The sequence below is a fragment of the Peromyscus californicus genome, unplaced genomic scaffold (genome assembly GCF_007827085.1).
Source record: "Peromyscus californicus insignis strain IS unplaced genomic scaffold, ASM782708v3 Scaffold_20__1_contigs__length_68692818, whole genome shotgun sequence".
NCBI lineage: Eukaryota > Metazoa > Chordata > Mammalia > Rodentia > Cricetidae > Peromyscus > Peromyscus californicus.
Window position 1 is genome coordinate 68,261,125 of NW_026294503.1, and position 25,057 is coordinate 68,286,181.

The 25,057-nt window shown below is 39.8% G+C and overlaps 1 protein-coding gene across 1 annotated transcript; it reads right to left on the minus strand.

Annotated features, from left to right (window-relative positions):
- Nucleotides 1–2,711: 2,711 nt before the first annotated feature.
- Nucleotides 2,712–24,466, minus strand: Gtsf1 (gametocyte specific factor 1). Its single transcript, XM_052747564.1, has 8 exons — nt 24,426–24,466; nt 20,927–21,027; nt 13,257–13,383; nt 12,593–12,676; nt 12,066–12,129; nt 9,230–9,324; nt 8,599–8,632; nt 2,712–5,144 (listed from the first exon to the last, which is right to left on the minus strand). The coding sequence occupies exons 1-7, from the start codon at nt 24,439–24,441 to the stop codon at nt 8,616–8,618; spliced, it is 504 nt and encodes a 167-aa protein (XP_052603524.1). The 5' UTR covers nt 24,442–24,466; the 3' UTR covers nt 2,712–5,144; nt 8,599–8,615.
- Between the last annotated feature and the right edge of the window lie 591 nt (nt 24,467–25,057).

Below are 25,057 nucleotides of genomic sequence, written 5' to 3' on the forward strand. Positions count from 1 at the left end.
TAGACCAGGCTGGCCTCGAACTCACAGAGATCTGCTTGCCTCTGCCTCCTGAGTGCTGGGATTAAAGGTGGGCGCCACCATCGCCTGGCTCTTCCCTATTTTTATTTTAAAAGAACTTATTACATAGCAAGTTCCAGGATAGCCAGGGCTACATAGAGAGATCCTGTCTCACCTGCCCTCTCAACCAAATTTAAAAAAACTGTTGTATTACCTCCAAAATGTTAAGATTGCAGGTATGTGGACCATACCCAGTTTAAAACAGCCTTTAAATAAGGTAAATACAAACACAAATCTGCTGACCAATCTTGTGTTCTCTAGAGTTGGGGCTGAAGGTACTGTTCTGATGTAAGAGTTGGAGCAGGCAGAACTGCCATGTAAAAGGAAAACATTCTGTTCACACACAGGTTTGTCAGATCTCAGTATGGGGCTGGGTGTGGTTATGCATACCAGGAAGGCCAGTACTCCGGAGCTAGACACAAAAGGTTCAAAAAAAAAAAAAGTTAGAGGCCAGCTTGGAATATATAGAGATTTTCAGGCTGGTCTGGGCTACTGTTATGGCTAAAGCAGCTTTTATGTTACACATCCATCTTGGTACCCACCAGCCATTTGTCTGACTCCAATCCCAAGAAGATAAGTTCCCTGACTCAGTGACCCCCACCCAAAAATGTACATCTGTTACTATCTACTTGTTGTGCTATGAGTAACTGTTTTTTTCCCCACTCTGTAACCTGCTTACAAGGATGCCAAAAGATTGTTGTGAGTTGCCTTAATCACTTAACTTGGCAGAACAGAACAGTTTTTACTTTCTTGCATAGACACAGAAGGTCTTCATGGGGTTTTCTCCTTTAAAAGTCCTTATCCATACCCTTCCTTCATGGCAATCTCAAATTTGGCTCAGAGATTTTTCATTCTGCTAGCAGTTAATCAATAAATCTTTTAATCATAACTGGATTGAGCTTATGGTCTTTTCCCAGGGGTCACAAACTCCGTAACAGTACATACTAAGGTACTATTTAAAACCTGAGCCAAAACAAATAGCATACAGGAGATGTAGGTGGACATTTCTGCTATAATTCTGGGAGAGGTTGATGCAGAAGATGGAGAATTTGAGGCTTATACAGAAGTCCCTAACTAAAGAAAGAAAGAAAGAAAGAAAGAAAGAAAGAAAGAAAGAAAGAAAGAAAAGAAAGGAAGAAACAAACAAAAACAAAAACAAACAAACAAAAAAAACAAGCCAGCCAATCAACTCTTCCCCCAAGAAGAAGTAAGCAAAGAAATATACAAGCATTACATAGGGCTGGGATGTCCTCGGGGTAGAATGCTTGCCTAGCATTCTCAAAGCCTTGGGTTCAATCCTTAGTACCCTCTATACACTTTATGCATTGCCATAATCATACTTTACCTTAAGAATGGTAGAAGCAGCCAAGTGGTGGTGGTGCATACCTTCGATCCCGGCACTGGGGAGGCAGAGGCAGGCTTGTCCATAGGGTGAGTTCCAAGACAGCAAGGGCTATACAGAGAAACCCAGTCTTGAAAAAAAATCAAAAATCAAACCGAAACAAAAAGAATGATAGAAGTAGCTGGGTGTGGTGACACACATTTATAATTCTAGCACTTGAGAGGTAGAGGCAGGAGGAAGATCAAAAGTTGAAGGTCATCACTGGCTACCACTGAATTTGAGGCCAGTCTTAGTTACATGAGACTCTGCCTCTAAAACAAAACAAAATGTAAAAGTAAAATGCTCTCCCTTCAGCTTTTACCTGTTATGAAACTTAGTATGAATTATGAGGAAGACAGCTAAAGGATCTGAGAATGCCAGTGTGGTAGATGCTGCGGCAACTGCCTCTCAAGTGAAAGGGTACTGCAGGGAATTATTTCAAGTTAAATTTAAATATTTTCCCTGTTCAGCTCAGGTACTGCTACTAGGAGAGCTAAGCATCACTTGTCATCTACACTTGTTTATTCCTGGAGAGAACATTTGCAAATCACAATGGCAATTTTAGAACCCTTGAAAGAAAGTCAATCTTTGAAAAAGCAAATGTTCTGACTGGAGCAGAGCATGAAAGTCCTGCATAAGATCAAAGTGCAGAACCTAGAGCCTAGCTCTTTAGGCAAGTATTGTTAAAATACTTCTACTTTAACTTTTACAAATAATTTTGAACAGCTACTGATTTTTAAAAACATTTTATTAAAAAAGTTTTATACATGTGGGTATTTTGCATGCATGTTTGTGCACCATGTGTATTAAGTGCCTCAGGCAGGCAGAAGAGGGTCTCATATCTCCCGAGACTGGATTTCTAGATGACAGTTGCCATGTGGGTGCTGGTACTTGAACCCAGGTCCTCTGCAAGAACAGTTGGTGCTCTTAACCACTGAGACATCTCTCCAGGCCCATTTTTAATTTTTGGTCATAACACTTGTTTTTAATGGGAAAGGAGGCAAAATATTTAACTGTTTACGTCCTTCTCATTCTTCACATTATCCTCTGACAAGGATGTTCTGAGGCAAGAAGTTCCAGAGATGCCTTCCCCCAGTTCCCGACAAGCAGTAAAGAGAAGAGCTGCTTCTTTGGACTAGTTTTTGGGGACCCCCAAACATTTCCAGCAAACAAAACCAGATGATTGAGTCTTAGGTCCCCCAAAATTGTAAGCAGTCTGTTAAAGCTTGTGATCCAGACAGGAGGGTAGTTTTAATTATTAGTTTGCTAAAGAAAATAATATCCAAAGCTACATCTGAAAAGTCTCACCAAACAAGACTGCACAAACATGAGCTGAACAAAGAGGACACCAATGAACTTGCCAAACTACAGGGGAAAAGCCCAGGAGACCTCAACCCTACACAAAGAACTACAGGCAACTAAATAAAGCTGGGAGTAGCAGAGCTGTCCTCAGTGAAGAACACACCAATTGGTTGTCTAGTGCCAAACAGCTCTGAAAACATACATACAAGCAACATTATATGGACTCAACAGGTTATGTATATACAAATACATGTATGTATGCAATAACAACTGACGAAAAAAAGGCCATGAATTTGAAGGAGAGAGGGGAAGCATATATGGGAGAGCTTGAAGGCGGACAGGGAAGGGAGAATGTTGCAATTAAAATACAATACACAATCTCAAAAATAAACAAAAAAGATAAAATGTAGACTATCCATACCAAAACAAAACAATAAGCCTGTCTATTTTGTGAGCTACCTAAATTAACATATGCAAGCATTCTTCTATATTAAGTGCTATGAACATTTCAGAAGGCCAGGTGTTTTATAAATAAGTTCTAAGGAGTGGAGATGTTCCAAAACAGCAAACTACGGGGCTAGAGAGACAGAAGTTGCTGCTCTCTCAAGGACCTGAGTCCACTGGACCCCAGCACCTATACTGGGTGGCTTACAACTATCTGCAACTCTAGCTTCAGGGGATCAAATGCTCTTTTCTGTCCTCCTTGGGTACCCTCACACATGGGGCATACACACATAGACACATACAGATCAATAAAAATCTAAACAAAAAAATCCCCAAAAACTAAATTTTTTTTTTTTTTGAGATAGGGTCACATGTATGATGTGATACATGCACTGAGATATTATATCAAAAAACCCAAATCAAACCAAAACAGTATACAGGGGCTGATGGTGGTGTGTATTTCTGCTGTAATCCCCCCCCCTTTTTTTTTCTGGTTTTGTATTTTTCAAGACAGGGTTTCTCTGTGTTACCTTAGCTGTCCTGGAACTCACTATGTAGCCCAGGTTGGCCTCAAACATGGAGGCAATCTTCCTGCCTCAGCCTGCCAAGGCTGGTTATATAAGCTACTGCACCTGGGTTAGGGTTTCTCTGTGTAACTAACATTCCTGGCTTCCTAGAACTAGCTCTGTAGACCAGGCTGAGACAGTCTTAAAAAGAGAAAAAAGGGGATAGTAGGGATGTAGCTCCTTAGCATAATGCTTGCCTAGCATACATTTGATCCCTAGCCTCTCAAACCATGAAGGTCATCCTCAGCTACATACTGAGTTTGAAGCTAGCCTGGGCAGGCTATTGAGATCCTGTCAAGAAAAAAGTAAAACAACAACAACAACAACAACAACAACAACAAAACCCAAAAAAACCCAAAAAATATAATCACCATCAAAAAGGAAAAAAAAATCAAATGACAAAACAAAATAAAACAAAAAACTTTCAGAAATAAAATGAGTTTAAAATGTCCTTTTAAGGGCCTACAAGGTACTAGGATAGCCAGAGCTTTGGGCAATTTAGAAATCTAAATTGCTAGGCACACATCCAAAGGCAGTGACCAGGGCCTCTCATATATTTACATTCCTAAGCTGAATCAAATTTGACAGGTGGAAAGCCTATGCCTTCTACAGTTATCCATTTGAGCCTCCCTTTGTTTATATAGAAGCCACAGCTAGCTTGATAGTACATTTTCTAGCTAGAACACAGGGAGATAAAAAACAAAAGCAAAAATCTACCCTAAGCTGGAAATATTCAAGCAGCAAAATGTCTAAATGAGAATGGGGCGTTTAGCTGTACATAAGCTATTGCCATCTCAAAGACACTGGATGAAGAGATGTATTGTTCAGAAAAGCCGTTTTTTAAATTTTTAAAAGAATTTGGTTTACATATGTCAGAGAACACAAATGCAGATTTACTTTTTCTTTTTTTTTGTTTTTCGAGACGGGGTTTCTCCATGTAGTTTTGGTGCCTGTCCTGGATCTCGTTTTGCAGATCAGGCTGGACTCGAACTCACAGAGATCCACCTGGCTCTGCCTTCCGAGTGCTGGGATTAAAGGCATGTGCCACCACTGCCCGGCCAGAGTTACTTTTTCTAATCCAAGTTTTCTGTCTATGCTAGCTGGATCCTGTATGATAATTTCACATCATTATGTTCATTAACTAGAATGGGAAGTGATTTTTTTTTTATTTGGGGCAGTAGGTATTTAACCAAACTATCAAGCTGTCTACTTCAGCAATGTGTAGAAGGTTCTAGCATCGAATAATTGAGGAATCAAAGTCTCAGTAGTTTAAAAAAAAAGGTACTTGCCAGTTTGAAAGTCACAGACAATTTACTGTTCTATAATTAGATAAAGAGAAAAAAGAAGAACCCTTGGGTAGCAGGAAAAAGCAAGAGTCTTCCACAATCTGGCATCTGCAAGGAAATGAGAAAAAAGTTTTTACTTCCTTTCAATGACAGAAGAACCAACTACATCTGACAACAGTCCACACAACTGTAACCCCTCAAACTGTCTTAAAAGGAATCTTCCAGAAATTCACTGTTGTTAATAACAAGACATCTTCTCCTCTTTAGTACCTCTGAGTACATGGAAACTTGCTAACTGAATTAAAAACATTCTTCACAGTCATCAATATGCATTTTTTGTGTCAACAGTTTCACAAGTGAGAACTGACTCTCTAGGCAGCTGACTACTTTGAAAAATTCTGAAGAATTCTAATTAACTTACATTGGTATTTTTCCTCTCAAATACTCTATCTATTACTCATTAATTAACAATATTGATATGTGTATGTACCAAGACTTAAAAATTACATTCATTCAGGGCTGGAGAGATGGCTCAGCAGTTAAGAGCATTTGATGCTCTTGCAGAGGATCCAGGTTTGTTTCCCAACACTCACAAGGTGGTTCACAAACATCTGTAACTCAACTTCTAGGGAATCTGGTACCCTTTTCTGACCTCCATGGGCACCAAACATCCATGTGGTAGACATATATACATGCAGGCAAAACATTCACAAAATATAAATGAATAAATCTAACAAAAATTTAAAAATTACATTTTTTTAATTTAGTGTGTGTGTGTGTGTGTGTGTGTGTGTGTGTGTGTGTGTGTGTGTGTATGTGTGTGTGTGTACTTGCACAGTGGTTAGAGGACAACTTTTGGGAAATGGTTCTTTCCTTCTATCCCAGGGATAGAGCTCAGTTCCTTAGGCTTGGAAGCAAGTACCTTTACCTGCTGGCCTCTCTCCACTTCTCCTTTTTTGAGAGAGTTTCATATAAACTAGGTTGTCCTTAAACTAAATAGCCAAGGCTAGTCTTAAATTCTGGATCCTCTTATCTTCACTTCCCAAGTACTGGGATTACAGGTTGTGCTATCACACCCAGCTTTTCATACTTGGTCCTTAAGGGAAATCATGTCTTCTACTTCTTTTGTATCCTTCCACTAAAAGCTTGAAAAATTTGCAACAGGTTGAATAAATAATGCTTCTTTTTTATTAAGAGGATTAAGAAAAAGCTGTATATGTTTGTGCATACCTGTAATCCCAGCACACATAGAGGCTGAATGAGGCAGGAGAACCTTGAGTTTGAGGTCAGCCTTGGTTTAAATAATCTAGATGCTGTCCTAAATAAAAAGGAGTTATACAGAAAAAGAAATTCATCATGTAACAGTGTGTAATAGCACTATAACAGTGAAGTTAAAAAGCCAAGTACCAGCAGATACCACTGCCTTTAATCCTAGTATTCAGGAGACAGAGAAAGGTGGATTTCTATGAGTTGGAGGCCAGCCTGGTCTAGTTCCAGGACAGCTAAGGTTACATAATCAAGAGACCTTGTCTGGGGTAGGGTGAGTGGAAGGGAATATCTTGTCTTAATCTTAGGAGAAGCTTCTAGGTTTTCATAGAGTTGCCTTTCTTATTTACTGGATAGCTATATACTGTATTATCATCAGACATCTTGTGAGAGATATAAGAGAGCAATTCCAAGTTCACCATTTATCCAGGTCTGTTCACTGTATTCTTTCTGACACATCTCAGTGCTGCTCTGTCTCTTCTGGGGCCAAATTTCATTTTCTGGTTTCCAGATACATTTAACAATTTAAAGTCAGAACCTACCAAGCTGGGCAGTGGAGGCATACACTTTTAATCCTAGCACTCAGGAGGCAGAGGCAGGCAGATCTTTGAGATTGAGGTTAGCCTGGTTTACAGAACAAATTCTAGCCAGGGCTAAACAGAGAAATCCTGTTTGGGGGAGTGGTCAGAACCTACCAAAAGTGGCCAATTGCTAGAAGAAACTAATAAATCTTATTGCTAATGACTAAATGGTGTTTCCTTTTATTATTATTATTTCTTAACACTTTTTAAAAACTTTTTGTTTTTCTGAGACAGGGTCTTACTATGTAGCTCTGGCTGTCCTGGAACTCACAATGTAGACCAACCTGGCCTTGAACCTACATAGATCTGCCTGCCTCTGCCTCCCAAGTGCTGGGATTAAAGGTGTGCTCTACTACATCTGGAGTTTATTTATTGTGGTGATATATTGTGTACCCTAATAAACTTGCCTGAGGATCAGAGGACGGAGCCAGCCACCAGATAGACATAGAGCCAGGCAGTGGTGGCACACACCTTTAATCCCAGCGCTTGAGATCTCATGCCTTTGCTTGGGAAGCACACACTCTTTTAATCCCAGGAAGTAATATGGCAGAGCAGAGAAAGGTATAAAAGGCCTGAGGAAACAGGAACTCACTCTCTTTTGGCTGAGGATTTCATAGAGGTAAGAACTAGTGGCTGGCTGTTCTGCTTCTCTGATCTTTTAGCTTTCACCCTGATATCTGGCTCTGGGATTTTTATTAAAAGACCATCTAGATTCGAACAACAACTTATTATTTATTATTTATTTATTTTTGTTTTTTTGAGATAGGGTCTTTACATAGTCCTGTCTGCCCTAGAGCTTGCTATATAGATCAGTCTGGCCTTGAACTCAAGAGACGCTCTTGCCTCTAACTCTCTGAATGCTGTGTGACACCATGCCTGGCTGGGTGTTTCCACCTAGCTTTTCTAACTTATCAGAGGAAAACATTAGGTCTGGTACAAAATGAACCCTACCACAGATTCATCTGCTTCAGTTTAGATGGGGACTGGACAGCAACAGACCAATCACTCATTCATTCGATAAATACATACTGAAGGATTATCTGTAAGACAGCTGAAACAGAATCCTGTCCCAGCCTTCCTAAAGTGCTGCCACCAGTAGTAGGGCTGGGCAACCTCAGGCAAGACAGCTAAGCTTAGCTCTACCACGAGCCCACAGAAGGGCCTTCAGGAAAGGTTTCATCTGGGAAAAGTAAAGGATTTTGGTCTCCTCATAGAGATTTTTGCGAGGTTCTGCACTTAAACTACTAGATAATATCAACAGTATAAGACTCTTAAGAGATCTAAAACTTTTAAATACTCATTAAAAAAAGTGTGACTTTTTTAAAAAATGAGAATTAAACAGTACTGTATAGAGAAAAAATTGCAGAGCAGTGAAGCATAGCTGTTTGATTTATCTCAGTCCATTACAAGAGGCAGGATAGATCTAGATTGCAACTTTGATGTAAAAAAAAAAAAGCAGTGTATACTAACATCAGGGGAAAGAACTTAGCATGGTAATAGAATTTTAAGTAGTAAATGCCTATTCATTAGCCTGTGAAGCCATTATAGAGGCTATATGTGCATATGTAACACACACACACACACACACACACACACACACACACAAAGCTTTAATTTAGTATCATAATCTGAAAGAAAATTGTAATCAAATTGCTTTATGTCCAGTTAAATCTTGCTACCATCTGAAGAGATAGTAGAATGAAACAAATACTTACTTGAGAAAGATGTTCAGTTACTGTGCATTTCCATCTACGAGAATAAACATTTCAAAATAAATATGCCATGTCGATTGAAATTCATTCCACCCTCAGTGCTTATTAACACAAATTACTTTTTTTTTGAGACAGGGTTTCTTTGTGTAGTCCTGGCTGTCCTGGAACTTGCTCTATAGACCAGGCTGGTCTTGAACTCACAGAGATCCACCTGCCTCTGACTCTGACTCCCAGGTGTTGGGATTAAAGGTGTGCACCACGTCTGCCTGGCATAAACACAAATTACTTATTCCTAGAATATATGGGTTAGTAATCTTAAAGCAGAATTCAAAATTAATGATTGAATTACACTGAGAATCATGGGAAAAGAAAGCAGTCTTGCCAGGCAGTGGTGGCACACTTCCTTCCCTCTGCTTCCTGAGCGCTGGGATTAAAGGCATGCACCACCACACCCAGCTTTAATTTCTTGTTTGTAACCAGGCATAGGAGTATTGTGAAGTAAATAAGGTGCTTTGAACACAAAATTTACAGTCACACTTACTTTCAGCATCAGCCTGGACATACCAAAATAATCAAACCAATTGTTTTGTCACAATGAAGAGAGTAAGAATACTTTGACCTCTGTTTCACTTACTATTTTTCCATGGCAGAACATAAGGCAGAGACTTGGGAACTCGCATGCCTGAAGCCAGGTTACTCTTATGTTCCATAACTATGTTGTTTGCAGGACTGAAAAAAGAATAATTGGATGTCATCATCAATATTCTTCAGGCATACACACAAGACAATCAAAATGTGTTTTTAAGTGGGGAAAACAATAACCACACAAGCATAGTTCTTTCAAAATATTCTTGCACTTAGGATAATTACCATTTCTCTGGAATGTTCCTTATTTCATATGTGCATTATGATGGAATTAACTGTGTGGTGGCACACACCTTTAATCCCAGTACTTGAGAGGCAGAGGCAGGCAGATCTCTGAGTTGGAGGCCAGCCTCGTCTACAAACTGAGTTCCAAGACAGCCAGGGCTACATAAAGGATCACTGTCTTGAAAAGCAAAACAAAACAATAACAAAAGAGTTAACCATTTACATTTTATAGAAATTGAGATAAACACAATGACATCTACTGGTCAGTAGTGTGATAAAATCCCACCCCTGTAAACAAGACAGGTGTGTCTATTCCTGGCTGGAACTCTCTACCAGGCTGCCATCAAACGCACAGTGATTTGTTGGCCTTTGCCTCCTGAGTGTCAGTGCTGGAATGAAAGCTGTTTCCCACCATGCTCGGCTGCAACAGATTTCTTCATAAATTATTTTTATGTGTATGAGTGTTTTATCTACATGTATGCCCATATGCATCACTTGTGTGCCTAGTGCCTACAGAGGGCAGTGGAGGGTGTTGGGAATCCCGTGGAGCTGGAGTAACAGAGAGTTGGGAGACAGTATGTAGGTTATGGGAATTGAACCTGGGTCCTCTGAAAAAGCAGTCAGTTATCTTAACCACTGAGCCATCTCTCCAGCTCCTATAATAAATCTCTTAAGAACTGAAGTTAAAGTTGCCACCAATAAAATTAATCTAAGTTTTTGTTATTGACTCAAAATAATATGTATTTATTAACTGACCTCGGTAACTAAGAAATAAAAAAAATAAGTATTTTATGAGTGCTGGAGAGATGGCTCAACAGTTTAGAGCATGTACTACTTACTCTTCCAGAGGACCTGAATTTGATTCCCAGCATCCACATTAGGTAGCCAGGGGATCTGACACCTCCAGCCTCTGTGAGCACATCCACTCATGTGCACATATCCACATACACATAATTAAAAATAAAAAATTAAGCATTTAGGGAAAAATAAAGTATAGCATTTTATTCCTTTATTTTCTAACCCTGAAATGGTCTCACTTGTATTTGAAACTTGATCTTCTAAGGCAAAATATTGGTATAATGAGAAATCTGACACTTCTAAATTGATACAAAGTATTAGTAATAAGAGATATAGTCTCTTTCTTACTCATTAGATACTTTGGATTTCCCGATCTCAAAGAACTTTCAGGATTTTAAAAAATATTTACGGGCTGAGCAGAGATGGCTCAGTGGTTAAGAGCACTGGCTGCTCTTCCAGAGGTCCTGAGTTCAATTCCCAGCTACCACATGGTGGCTCACAACCACCTATAATTCAAGTTGATCCCCTCCTTTGGCATGCAGGAATATAAGTATATGACAGAAGAGTTTATGTATATGGCAGGGTACTCATATACATAAAATACATAAATAAATCTTAAAAAATATTTACATGTGTATGTGCATATGTGTGTTGGGTGTCCACAGAGCCTAGAAGAGGGTGTGGATTCCACGGATCTGGAATTATAAGCAGTTGTAGGCTTGGCTGGTGTGGGTGTAGGGACTAAACCCTGGTCCTTTAAAGAGCAACAAGTGTTCTTAATTCCTGAAGTCATCCCTCCAATCTCCTTTGAAAAAAACTTTTAGAAAAAATCCTGTTTGTGTCTCTGCGTGTGAATGCATGTGCACACCACAGCATGGATGCAGAGGTCAAAGAACAACTTGCATAAGCCTGTCTTCTTCTTTCACTATGTGAGTCTTGGAGATCAAACTCAGGTGTCAGGCGTAGTCACAAATGCTTGCACTCATTGAGCATTCTCACAAGCCACAGGATTTGTTCCCTACCACGGGTATTGGTGATCTAGGGTTAAAATTGTCTAAGTAGTATAACTGGAGAACTTTTTTTTTCAGTCTTAAAACAATGCAAACCCAGCAAAAATATCAACAAAGAAGAAAGGCCCAAATAGTTAAAATACAAGAATATCAGGCACTATTGCTTTTCTTATTAGACTACAGAGTAGTAGTATTATATTTCTGATATAAAGTCCATGATTTTATGGATCAAAGAACAAGTAAGGCTTAACAGTTAAGAGCACTTGCTGCTCTTATGGGCGCTGTAGCTTGCTTCCCAGCGTTCATGTCAGGTGGATCACAACCACCCCTATCTCCAGCTCCTGTGTTTGACAACCTCTTGTGGCCTCCAGAGGATCAAAGGAACACACACACACACACACACACACACACACACACACACACACACACACACACACTTCTGACAACTTCTTCTGGCCTCACACACCCTCTCTCTCTCTCAAAAGAGCAAGAAAAGAAAAACCCTCACCAAACAATATTTGTACTAGGTTATCACCATGAATCCTCATCAAGGAAAGATGGTGCTTGCATTATTACTATTATTACTATTGGTTTTTTGAGATAGAGTTTCCCTGCATAGTTCTTGCTGTCCTGGAACTCATGTTGTAGACCAGGCTGGCCTAGAGTTCAGAGATCCGCCTGCCTCTGCCTCCCTAATGCTGGGATTAAAGGTGTGTGCCATGGCACCTGACTCTATTATTATTATTTTTGGATTTGGGGAGGTAGTGATGAGAGTAAGATCATTTAATTTACCTGTTGTTGCCACAGAAGTTGGCTGTGCCCCAAACAAATGGGGTGCTGGTCTGTTCCCACAAATCTGCCAAAGGAAACAAAACAGTTTGTGATACTACTAGAAAAAATACCAATCCATGTTAGTTGAATTTGTCAGATGGGAAATAACACAGCTAGGTTTTGAGGGGTATAAGTAAAAACTGATTGAGTGCCCTGTCCAAGTAATACAGAAGCAGGAATTTAACAACTGAGGGATAAAACCTAAGAGCCATAAATAATAGTAATTGTGCCTAGTAACAATCACGCACAGATGGTACAATAGGATTTATGGGGAAAACAGATGTAAAGAAATGCTTCTTCTAATCAAGTGGGATAGGCTGTTCTATGTGTCTGCACAGTGATACAAATGTGCTCATTTTGGGGCCCAATAAAATTAATAAGGCATTCAAACAACATGGTATGCTCGTAAAAAAGACAATCTTCCTTCTGTCTTAAGCAAATGATCTGAGATTTAAATATGTGAAGAAAAAAATGTAGAGGCATTTCACCTTTATCCCAGTCTTCATCACAAGGAGGGCATTGCCATGTGCTCTCAGCCAGAGTCTCTTGTCCAAGGTTCCTGGTTTGGTTGACTGCAAGACAACAGAGATTTGACATAAAAAGGGCAGAGTGGGAGGACCAGCTAGGTTATTCTGTTTAAGGGATTTAAGGTCTTTAAAGGCTGCAGGGTAGCCTATTGAGTCTTTGTTTCTAAATATGGATAGGATGGAAGCTGACAGGAACAAGAAACAGAAACAAAGATCGTTAACATATTTATAGCAATAACAGGATTATTTATTTATTGAGACCAAGTCTTAAACTCAAAAATGACCTTAACCTTCAGGTCCTCCTGCTCCATTTCTTGAGTTTGGGGATTACAGGTTAGTGCCACCATGCCTATGATTTTTCTGGCACAGGAGCTGGAACCTAGCTTTATCCAAGTGGCTCGACCCACAGAGCTCTATCTCCAGCCTCAAGAACTTTATTTTTAGATGATTTATTATAATAGTAGAAAACAGTCTGACCTATATAAGAATCTAACAACCCACTGCTACAATGACATAACCATCTCAAAGGCAGAAAAATGTTCCTTTGAAATGGCGAAAGCCTAGCATAACTACAAACTGACCGGCTAACCCCCAGTACTGGAACATTTTAGCTAGTCAGACTTACCCACATCCTGCTCAATACAGCTCTTGTCATCACAGCTTGAGATGTGATGACTGATTTCAGCCCGGGGAACCTGGTGCCGAGCATTGAAGGGACAAGTAGCCAATTTGTTTGCAACATCAGGATGATTCTGTGGAATCAAAATTAAGGGATCTATCAATTTTTTAGATCTCATAAAATCCACGGAAACTAGTTCAGCCTTTTTCTATAAATGGCTCTGTGTAATTCCTCAGCAAGTTTTTATGTCTCAGCTGTGGTGGGTACACTCAGCCAAGGTGGGCAACTCATCACAAAAACCTAAGAGGGAATTAGTTATCACCCATACAGACCTTGCAGCTACTATCTCAGTAGCGTCAAAATGCAAACCTTTTGGTTATGACTGTAGGGATTACCCTCCCCCCGATACTGGGATCTTAGTGGCTTATAAAGAGCAAAGCAGTCAGTATGAGCCATCTCTTCTCCGTCTGTCAGACAGCACAGCCTGCAATGCTGGAGCCCTCTGGGTGTCTTGGAAAGCTGACATTCAGGATCAACACTAACAATGAAACACAGTCTGCACTGCAGCAGGACCCTGCTATTGCAATGTGACAGTGCTGGGAAATAGGGAGCTTCAGAGACAAGCTAATGATTTTTCAGACCAACACAGGAACACTTACTTGTAGTATTGATGCCTGAAATGAGGCCCTGAACAATTTAACCTCTTTTGTTTGTTTTTAGAGAAAGAGTTTCTCTGTACAGCCCTGGCTGTCCTGGAACTCTGTAGACCAGGCTGGCCTTGAACTCAGAAATCCATTTGCCTCTGCCTCCCAAGTGCTGAGATAAAAGGCACATGTCACCACTACTTGGTGAACAATTTAACCTTTATTTCATCTATTTCACTTAGGAAAAACCCAAATGATAAGCACTTTGTGGGCTAGTACCTTGTTTTAAACTCCCCCCAAAATGATTTATTATCACCTAAATGTCATGACAAATGTACCAGCAATTAAGAAATTTAAGAAAAAGAGGGTCTAGAGAGATGGCTCAGTGGGTCATTAAGAGTGCTGCTCTCCTTCCAGAGGCTCTGAGTTTTTTTCTGGTACCCAAAGTAGAGGCCTGACAATTATTTGTAACTACAGCTCCAAGGAATTTAACACTCTCTACTGGTCTCTGTGGGTACTCTCTCTCACACACATATTAAAAAAAAAAACAACAAAAAACAAAAATGAGGGCAATGAGATGTCTCAGCGGGTCAAGGAGCTTGCCACCAAGTCTGACAACCTGAGTTTGATATCCAGGACCTATATGGTAGAAGGAGAGGGCTGATTCTCACAGGTTGTTTTCTTTCACAAGCACACTGTGGCACACACATACTTATAAACATATACATGCTAAAATGTTTTGTTATTGTTTTAAAGAGAAAGAACATAAAGTTGAGTGGGTAGGGAGGTAGGGAGGATCTGAGATGAATCAGGGGAAGGGAAGCATAATCAAAATATATTGTATGAAAAAACTTTTGTCAATAAAAAGTTTTAAAGATGTATCACAAACAAAACTCAAAATGTAAAACTAGTGAGAAGCAGGCTGGAAAAAATGCAAGACTAAGAAATTTGCATGGTCTGTAGAGATGGCTTACTGGTTAAGATTGCTGCTTATTGAGCAATCATGAGAAACTTGGATTCCAGCACTGGTGGTGGCCATGTCAGAGGAGCAGCAGGTGGCAATTGAAGTTCAAGGTCAAGTTCAGGAGGTCAAGGGTCAAGTTCAGGAGGCGACCCCTGATGGGTGAATCTCGGATAGGCAAGACCCCAAGACCACAGACCTGGAATGCCTTTTGCTTCTGCTGTGCCTTCACATGTTTGCTTCTGCTGTCTTTCTCTGGTATCTGGCATGGTGGGAATGGGTGTGGGAAGATCCCCACTGCCTGTAATGTAGTGTGTTTATCTCATGGAAACACCCCGTTCCACTGGGCATTTTTTTTTTTTTTTTTTTAAAGATTTATTTATTTATTATGTATACAGCATATATGACTGCAGGCCAGAAGAGGGCACCAGATCTCATTACAGGTGGTTGTGAGCCACCATGTGGTTGCTGGGAATTGAACTCAGGACCTCTGGAAGAGCAGTCAGTGCTCTTAACCTCTGAGCCATCTCTCCAGCCCCCCCACTGGGCATTTTTACCTGTGATTATGAAGATGATTACTCCCTAAACTGTACTGTCTAGCTGATAATATTAGTTTAAATAGAGTTTTGATAAAAAATAAAACAAGGAAGTGTCACACTGCTACAACACATGAGTTTCTATTGAGAAGCCGTATAGACTGTGGCTTAGGTTAATGATTAAGAAAAACAATTTAGCCGGGCGGTGGTGGCGCACACCTTTAATCCCAGCACTTGGGAGGCAGAGCCAGGCGGATCTCTGTGAGTTCGAGGCCAGCCTGGGCTACCAAGTGAGTTCCAGGAAAGGCGCAAAGCTACACAAAGAAACCCTGTCTCGAAAAACCAAAAAAAAAAAAAAAAAAAAAAAGAAAAACAATTTAGTCCTAGGAGCCCAGCTAATTTAAATACTTTTAACATTAATGTTGGAAGATGTGTTCATAGTTTTCGGAGTCATCATAGCTGAAACAAAGCTTTGAAAATAACTTAAAGTTAGACTAGATGTTTTTGTCAAATAGCTTTGAGATGAAAAACCCAAGAAGATAATCTAAAGTTTTAGAAAGGCACACAGTTGAGTGAGGAACTCTTTAAGGTCAGGGAACAAGAACAAAGCAGCCCAATTATCAATCATTAGCTGATGTGCCTTTCTTGCTAGGACTGGTTGATAATCAAAGGTGATGATTAATTTCTTATACCCATTTCTGCCCTCATTCTCCTGATATATAAAAACTATTGATGAGTGGGTATGCACTCTAAAGATTTAAAGTAGAGCTAGCTGACTGTTTTTCATGTATAAAAGTTTAGGTTTATGATTTCTTTAAGATTCTTTATAAGATTATACCTTTCAAGATAATAAAGTAATTGGCCCTTTCTTTGTAACTGCAAAACACAGCCTGCCAGTAAAAGACCTGGCTAAGAAGAATACTTTGCTTGCCTACACAGTTAATCTATAACAAGTTTCTTGGGTATGAATGTATGTGGGTTCTTGGGATAATTTATTTTTCACCTGTAATATGTAAAATGTTTAATCATGTAAAGGATATGGAAAACATGCTGTTTTTTTACTTGTATTCATTATAGTCATTCACTTGAAAAACAGAATGTAACCACATTGTAAATTTTTATATTGCCTGAAAGATTTTGCTGGGGTATATAAGCTGTAAGGAAAAGAATAAAGATAGAGTTAAAATGAGTTAAAAGGAAAACATCAAGAATAAGAGAGTTAAAATGGGTTAGAAGGAAAACATCAGAAATGAGTTAGAAGGAAAACATCAGAAATGAGTTAGAAGGAAAACATCAAGAATGGAGAATCAGGAGGAGAACATCAAGAGAGTTAGAAGGAGAAGACATCTAGAGAGACAGAAGGGACATTTCTGAATACAGATAAGAAAAGAGAATATAGAACACACAGAATGAAGAATACAGAAGAATAAAGAGGGGGCTGGAGAGATGGCTCAGCGGTTAAGAGCACTGGCTGTTCTTCCAGAGGTACCGAGTTCAATTCCCAGCAACCACAAGGTGGCTCACAAAAAAGAAGAAGAATAAAGAAGGAAACCATCAAGAGAGTGTCAGTGTCTTTCCCTCTAACCTCCTCAGGTAAAAAAGTCTTAGTACATGCTGACTCTGGATTCCCTTTGAGCCCTGTGCTGCTGGGGGCTAGCCCCCCAGCAGCAAAACAGCACCCAGTAATAAACTGGGCATGGTCTTGCATGCCTGTAAAGCAGCCAGCGCTGGTAGGCAGCAAAGATAGTAGGTAACTTGCTGGGACTTATTGGCTGCCAACCTAGTTGACAAAAGAAGTAAGCTACAGGTTCTGGGAGAGATTCTGTCTCAAAGGAATAAGGTAGAGTGATAGATGGGAGCACCCTATACCTTCTTCTAGCTTCCTCTTGTGCACACATATGCATATATACTCCATACACCACACTTACACAAAGAAAACTGGAGTCAGCTATAGTGGCATAGACCTTCAATTCCAGCACTTGGGAGGTGGAGGTAGGGAGATCTGAAGGTAAAGGCTATCCTTAACTAGTGAGTTGAGACCAACCTTGGCTACAAAAAGTCCTACTTCAAAAAACTTTCCTTCCCCAACAACTCCAAGCAAACAAAAAAAGCAGTTTGTGGCTCAGGCCTATAATACCAGATATAAGGAGTCTAAGGTAGGAGGATGGAAAGTTCAAAGTCTGCCTGGGCTGTGAGTTCAAGGTCACCTTGGACAACTTAGTGAGTCCTGTTTCAAAATTAAAGGCTGGCAACACAGCTCAGTGGTAAGGGCACTTACTCCTCTGATGTGAGGCCTTAGATTAAATTCCCAGTACTGCGTTCCCTTTCCCCCACAAAAAATGAAAAGAAAAATAAAACACAGTCTCCATTACTTACATAAGGCATGTTAGTCATTAAAAGCAAAGGTTTTTGGAGACAGGGTCTTGCTATACAGCCCTGACTGGACTTGAATTTGTGGCAACCCTCCTGTCTTACCCTGGCAAGTGGTAGGATTACAGGCATGCACCACTATACCTACTTAAGGAAAATAGCTTCAATTTTTTAAATTTAATTATTTTAAATGTGTATGAGGTGTTGGGTTGTCCTGGAGCAGTTATGAGCCACTCAGTGTGAACTTGGGTGCTCTGAAAGAGCAATACAGGTGCTCTCAACTGCTGGTCATCTCTCCAGCCTCCACCACTTCTTCTTCTTTTTTTTTTTTGGTTGGTCTCTCTATGCAGCTTTGGCTACCCTGGCTGGCACTTATTCTATAAGCCAGGCTGACCTTTAACTCATAGATTATCTCTGCCTACCTCTGCCTCCTGAGTGCTGGCATTAAAGGCATAAACCACCATGCCCAGCTAAATATTTTTTTAATTTTATACGTGTGAATGTTTTGCCTGTGTGTATGTATATGCATCATATGTGTGTTTAATCAGAAGAGTGGGTCAGATCCCCTGGAACTGGAGTTACAGATGGTTGTAAGCCACTATGTGGATGCTGGGAATCAAACCCAGTCTTCTGCAAAAACAAGTGCTCTTAACTGCTGAATCATTTCTTCATCTTCCACCTAGTTTTTTCAGACAGGGTTTTTTTTTTTTTTTTTTGCCAGGGAAGAGGAGGAGTGTTTCAAGACAGGCTTTCTCTGTGTAGCCTTGGCTGTCCTGGAACTCTCTCTGTAGACCAGGCTGTCCTCAAACTCAGAAATCCGACTGCCTCTGCCTCCCAAGTGCTGGGATTAAAGGCATGTGCCACCACCTTTCCTTGAAACCGGGTCTTATCATATATCCCAGGAGGTCACTATATAATTTACCTGTCCTTGACCTCATGGCAATTCTCCTGCCTCAACTTCCTGATTACAACATCTGGATTATAGGTGTGTGCCACTATGTGTGGTTGGTTTGTGTGCTTCTTTGTTTTAAGACAGTCTCATGTATCCCAGACTAGCAAATTCAACTTGCTATATAGTTGAGGGTAACCTTGAACTTTTGATTCTCCTGCCTCTACCTCCTTAGTGCTGGAATTATAGGCTTGAAAAAAATCACACATGGTTTTATGTGGTGCAAGGGATTGAACCCAAGGGCTTTATACATGTTAGGTAAACATTCTATAAATTAAACTACACCCCCAGCCCTAGATACTTTTTAAAAAATATTAAATATGAATTATATATAGTTTGGATTAAATACTAAACTTTTTTTTGGTATCTGTATCTAATATTGGTATTCTTTAAAAAAAATTAGGAGCTGAAGAGATTGCTCAGAGGTTAAGGGCACTACTGCTCTTGCAGAAGACCTGGATTTAGTCCCAGAACCCACATGGTAGCTTACAACTATATGTAACTTCAGTTCCAGGGGACCTGATGCCTTCTTACAAAATTTTCTTGGGCACCAGGTACACATGTGTTACACATATGTATATGTAGGCAAAACACTTATATACAAAAAATAAAAATCTTAAAAAACTTTTTTTAAATATCTTACTTTAAAAACCACTGAAGTACATTTTTCCCTAAGATTTACTCATGTATTTTATGTATATGAGTTCTCTGTCTTCATGCACTGATCCCATTACATGGTTATGTGGTTGCTGAGAATTGAACTCAGGACCTCTGGAAGAGCCAAGTGCTCTCAACTGCTGAGCCAACTCTCCAACCCCCAAGATCTTTCTTTGTTAATTATGTGGGTGTGTCTTTGTGTGCATATGTGCACATGAGTACATGTGCCTGTGGAAAGCCAGAAGAGGGCACTGGATTCCCTAGATTTGGAATTACAGGAAGTTGTGAGCTGCCTGATATAGTTGGTAGAATTTGTGACCTCTGGAAAAGCAGTAAGTGTTCTTTACCACTGAGCCATCTCTCCAGCTCTGACATCAGTATTCTAACAACCCTATAAAAGTATCTATTTATTTATTGGTTTTTTGTTTGTTTGTTTGTTTTTTTTTTTTTGAGACAGGGTTTCTCTGTGTAACAGCTCTGGATATCCCAGAACTTGCTTTGTAGATCAGGCTGGCCTCAAACCCACAGAGATCCACCTGTCTCTGCCTCCCGAGTGCTGGGATTAAAGTCGTGCACCACCACTGCTTGGCTAGTACTTTTTAATTAACAGAAGACTAGAGTATATTATATTATCTAAGTCTATAAAGAAGTAAGCAGAGAGAAAACAAATTAGAAAGAAAAGAGATTTTGGGGTTGGAGAGAAGGCTCATTGGTTAACAGTATTTACTACTCTTGCAGAGGACCTAACTACAGTTCCCAGCACCTACATGGTGGCTCAAAACTGTCTGTTAATTCCAGTTCCAAGATATCCGATGCCTTCTTCTAGCCTCTGTGGGCTTCTGTGTACACATTGTTCATATAAACTTACACAGACAGACATACATACACATAAATTAAAAAAAATAAAAAAAGATGTTGAAACTTGGAGAGTTACTTTTAGGAGGAATACTTTCTTGAAGTCAGAAAGAAATGTAATAGAGGGGTTAGAGAAGACCCAGTGGTTAAAAACATTTGTGTTTTCAGAGGACCTAGGTCTGTTTTGTAGCACCCACACAGTAGTTCAGAACTATCTTTTTAACTCCAGTTCCAAGGGATCCAATACCCTCTCTCTTCAAACCTCCACGGGCACTAGGCACACACACACGGTGTCCATATATATGTCCTAGAACCAAAACACCCATATACATAAATCTAAAAATATTAAAAAAAATAGGGTACTTAGTACTTATCAGAATAAAGAACACATCAAATTTGTAAGGTAGGAGGGATTTCTCATTACTAGGAAAAAAATTAGTGATTCTTCTGTTTTCCAAAGGGTAAGATTCTAGAGACATTGTTTATAAACAATGCTTTGTTGATAGAAGAAAAAAAAAGACAAAAAATTTATAAACTTCAAAGAATAAGACATCTGTAAATACTGGAACTTAAGGTAGAATCACCAAACAATCTGGCATTCACTTAAAATATTTATGTTAAACAATTTGTTGCCTATAAAGCTGGGCTCTTCAGAAGAACTCAAGGTGGCATGAAAGGTCATATTTATGAAAATAATACCCTACCTTTCTGCACTTGATAAGATGATAAGGAAACCTGCAGGCCCTGATCTGGTGATTTTTATCATAGGGGCACTGTAGTAACTTTTCAGGGTCCAGAGAGTCGACTGAAAGAGAGAAAATAAATACAGTAAGTATAAAGTATAATAGGATCCTATAAAACTACAGCAGCCTTTTAGGTATACTAATGTTTTCAATAAATCCTTAGTGAAAGAATAAGGCAGTCTAAAGAAAACTTTGATTAAAATAAAGTGTGACTGGCCTGGCAGTGGTGGCATCCACCTTTAATCCCAGAGCACTTAGGAGGCAGAGGTAGGCAGATCTCTGAGTTTGAGGCCAGGCTGGTCTACAGAGTAAGTTCTAGGACAGCCAGGACTACACAGAGAAACCCTGCCTCAAAACAAAAACAAAAACAAAAACAAGCAAACAAAAACAAACAAAAACCCAAAACCAAATGAACCCCCCCCAAAAAAACCCAAAAAAACCCCCAAACTGTGACTAAATGATAAAAAAAATGTAACTATGAGAAAATAAAATTGTGCTATCACTGACTCTTAAGCACAGTAGTACCAACAATGGCATGCTGAGGTCTCATTCACATTTCACTGAATATAGTTTTCATTCTTATTATAAAACAGACATGTTAAATGACATCCAAAGTATTTTTCTTCCTTTTCTTTTCTTAAAGGTAACAATTCAGGGTCATTTCTATTCTCTAGCTACTCCAACCAAGGTTTCTCAAATAGTCCACTAAAGGTGGAACGTACTGTTGGTGTACCAATAACCATTGTGGCCCACTGCACTTGGGAACTCTACTCTCCCAATCCAGCTGGCCCTACGGAAAGTTGAGGATAATCAGCATCCTTGTCTATTTCTAGTAAACAAGTTGATAGCCATAGAGTTTCAATAGCATGTTCTGTGGAAGTAGTGATAACTAGAGCTTCCCCCAATCTGTTCTGTGCTTTACTCCTGTATGTTGTATTGGTTGCTCTAGTTTTCTTGTCCATGATCTCATTACTTTTGTCAGATAAATTTTACTTTTCATATTTTGGAACATAGATGAGAAAAAAAAATTCCTTAATCTAATGACTACTAAACCAGCCAGCAAAAATAACAATATACTGCAAAGACAGAGTCTCCTACAGCTAAGACAACTGTAGACATGGACTGCTGTGTCAAGAAAACTCTGCCCTTAGGCTATCCAAGCTGCCTTGGCTATGCCCCCAATCTTAACAAGCCTGGTTTAGGAAACAAAATTAAATGGCTAAGTACATTCTGAGAGCAAAAAGCAACCTAATAAAACACTCTTGCCACCCCTTGAAGGTAAGGATAAAAGATAAACAATTCACCTTTGATAAGAAGCTTGTAAACCAGAAGACTGCATTGAAAATCAGAAACCAGAGGGGAATTGAAACAGACAGTTTCACTGGAAGAGTGGTAAACATGGAATAAATTGCTAACCATGGTCATGATGCAAATGAGCCTGAAAGGTTATCTGAAGGACAGAACGAACAGGGAGGAAAAAGTCCTAGAGGACTGGCATGCTTATTATGCCAACTGAGCTCTTCTTAGGCTGCAATCTTATTTCTGAAGCTTCGGAACACCCAGGGAGCATTCACAGATGAAATTCTTATTAGTTTTCCTTCATTTAATCCATTCCATCACTAGCAAATGTCAGCAATTGACAGAATGGAGCACTCTATGATTCACACAAATTATAACTGCCCATATAGAGTATGAGTCAAAGTTGATAATGAGAACTACCATATGCTTTACTTCTTGGTCTGGCAATTTAGGTCAGCTCTGTTTTACATCGAAAAGAATTATCCATCCATTACCCATCCACCCACCCACCCATCCATCCATCCATCTTGGTGTTGGTGACCAAATTATGGGTTTTGAGAATGCTATACAAATGCTCTACCACTGAGCTACAATTCAGTCCTGTAAAAATTTTGTATTTATTATTGTATGTATGGTATGTGTGTAGATCAGAGGACAACTTTATGGAGTCAGTTTTCTCTCCTACTTTTACATGAGTTCCGAACTCAAACTAAGGCTATCAGGCTTGTATGGCAAACACTTCACTGCTGAGCCATCTAACTGGCCTGTTGGTTTGTCTTTTTTTTTTTTTTTTTTTTTGGTTTTTCGAGACAGGGTTTCTCTGTGTAGCTTTGCGCCTTTTCCTGGAACTCACTTGGTAGCCCAGGCTGGCCTCGAACTCACAGAGATCCGCCTGGCTCTGCCTCCCGAATGCTGGGATTAAAGGCGTGTGCCACCACTGCCCGGCTGGTTTGTCTTTTGATAATCTTGCTGTTAAACCCATGCTGGCCTAGAAGTTATGATCCTCCTGACTCAGCTTCCTATGAGTTGGGATTACAGTGTGTCCCATTACAACTGGTTCTCATAGCTCTTTAATTACTTAAAGTGTTTTGTTTCAGACCATTTGGTCAGGGTGATATGGCTGGAGACTAAAGTGTCTTTCTTAAAATTTGAATATTTTTTTTTTTTTTGGTTTTTCGAGACAGGGTTTCTCTGTGTAGCTTTGCGCCTTTCCTGGAACTCACTTTGGAGACCAGGCTGGCCTTGAACTCACAGAGATCCGCCTGGCTCTGCCTCCGAGTGCTGGGATTAAAGGCGTGCGCCACCACCACCCGGCTGAATATTTCTTTTTAATAAAATTTTTTAAAAAATGATTTGCGGTTGATATATTGTGCACCCCAATAAACTTATCTGGGGGTCAGAGAACAAAACAGTCATAATATTAAACATAGAAGTTAGGCGGTGGTAGCACATGCCTTTAATCCCAGCATTCCAGAGGCAGAGATCCATCTGGATCTCTGTGAGTTCAAAGCCACATTGGAAACAGCCAGGCATGATGACTCATGTCTTTAATCCCAGGAAGTAATGGCAGAAAGCAGAAAGGTATATAAGGCGTGAGGACCAGGAACTAGAGCTGGTTAAGCTTTTAGGCTTTTAGCAGCAGTTCAGCTGAGATCCATTTGGATGAGGACTCAAAGGCTTCCAGTCTGAGAAAACAGGATCAGCTGAGGAATTGGCAAGGTGAGGTGGCTGTGGCTCGTTCTGTTTCTCTGATCTTCCAGCTTTAACCCAATACCTGGCTCTGGGTTTGATTTTATAAGACCTTTTAAGATTTGTGCTACATGAATTTATTTTCATTTTGTGTGCATTGGTGTTTTGCCTGCATGCATGTCTGTGTGATGTATGTGATCTCCTGCAACTGGAGTTACAGACAGTTATGAGCTGCCATACGGGTGCTGAGAATTGAACCCAGGTCCTCTGAAAGAGTAGCTACTGCTCTTAACCACTGAGCCATCTCTCCAGTCCTAAAATTTGAATTATTTCTATACCTCAACACCACATAGACCTTTCTTTCTCAGCATTTCACAGAGAAATCTGAATTTTTCATAACATACAGTCTAGTCAGGCATCAAACTACACACAAATGATGTATTATTTTCTAAAAGCAGCAAGTAGTACATACTGTAAGTGTCTTCCATGCTGATGGCAAAGGAGTCCTGTTCAAGTGCTAGAGGGAAAAACATGGTTCAGAGAATCAGAAGTGAGAAGCATCAAAAGGTAGCCCTAAAATGTAGAGTCATTCCTTGAACTGAGGCTGCCCAAGTTCAATAAAACAAACCCTTAGTACACGACCTCCTCCCCAAACATCTCTCTTCTTTGAAGCATTCTTTACTCCTATGACTAATTTTAGCATCATCACATAATTCATATTCTTGGAATAAACTCTAGGGCCCACAAACAGGTCAAATATGACTACTGACATAAACTACATTCAAGTGACAACATAGCAAAGTATTTTAAGTGGTATTACAACACCTGCCACTGTTCACCTGCTATTAGAGTTTGATGCTTGTGGTGGTATTTTACTTGTACTGAAATGTGATTTTAATTGTATGTTAATAAATAAAGTTGCCTGGGGGTCAGAGCTATTAGAGCCATAGCAAGTGCGTGGTGGCGGTGGCGCACGCCTTTAATCTCAATACCATAGAGGACCTGGAGGGCTGTACATACAGGCAGTGACGAGGCAGCCACGTGTTTGGGTTTACAACCAATGAGAAGGCAGAACAGCTAGACTATATAAAGATATACACACAG

Excerpts from the sequence above, each read along its gene's own strand:
- Gtsf1 (XM_052747564.1), bottom strand. Across the intron at positions 13,384-20,926 it reads ATCTTATCAAGTGCAGAAAG|AATCATCCTGATGTTGCAAA; the intron begins GTAGGGTATTAT and ends TTGATTCCACAG. Across the intron at positions 12,130-12,592 it reads TGATGAAGACTGGGATAAAG|ATTTGTGGGAACAGACCAGC; the intron begins GTGAAATGCCTC and ends TTCCTTTGGCAG.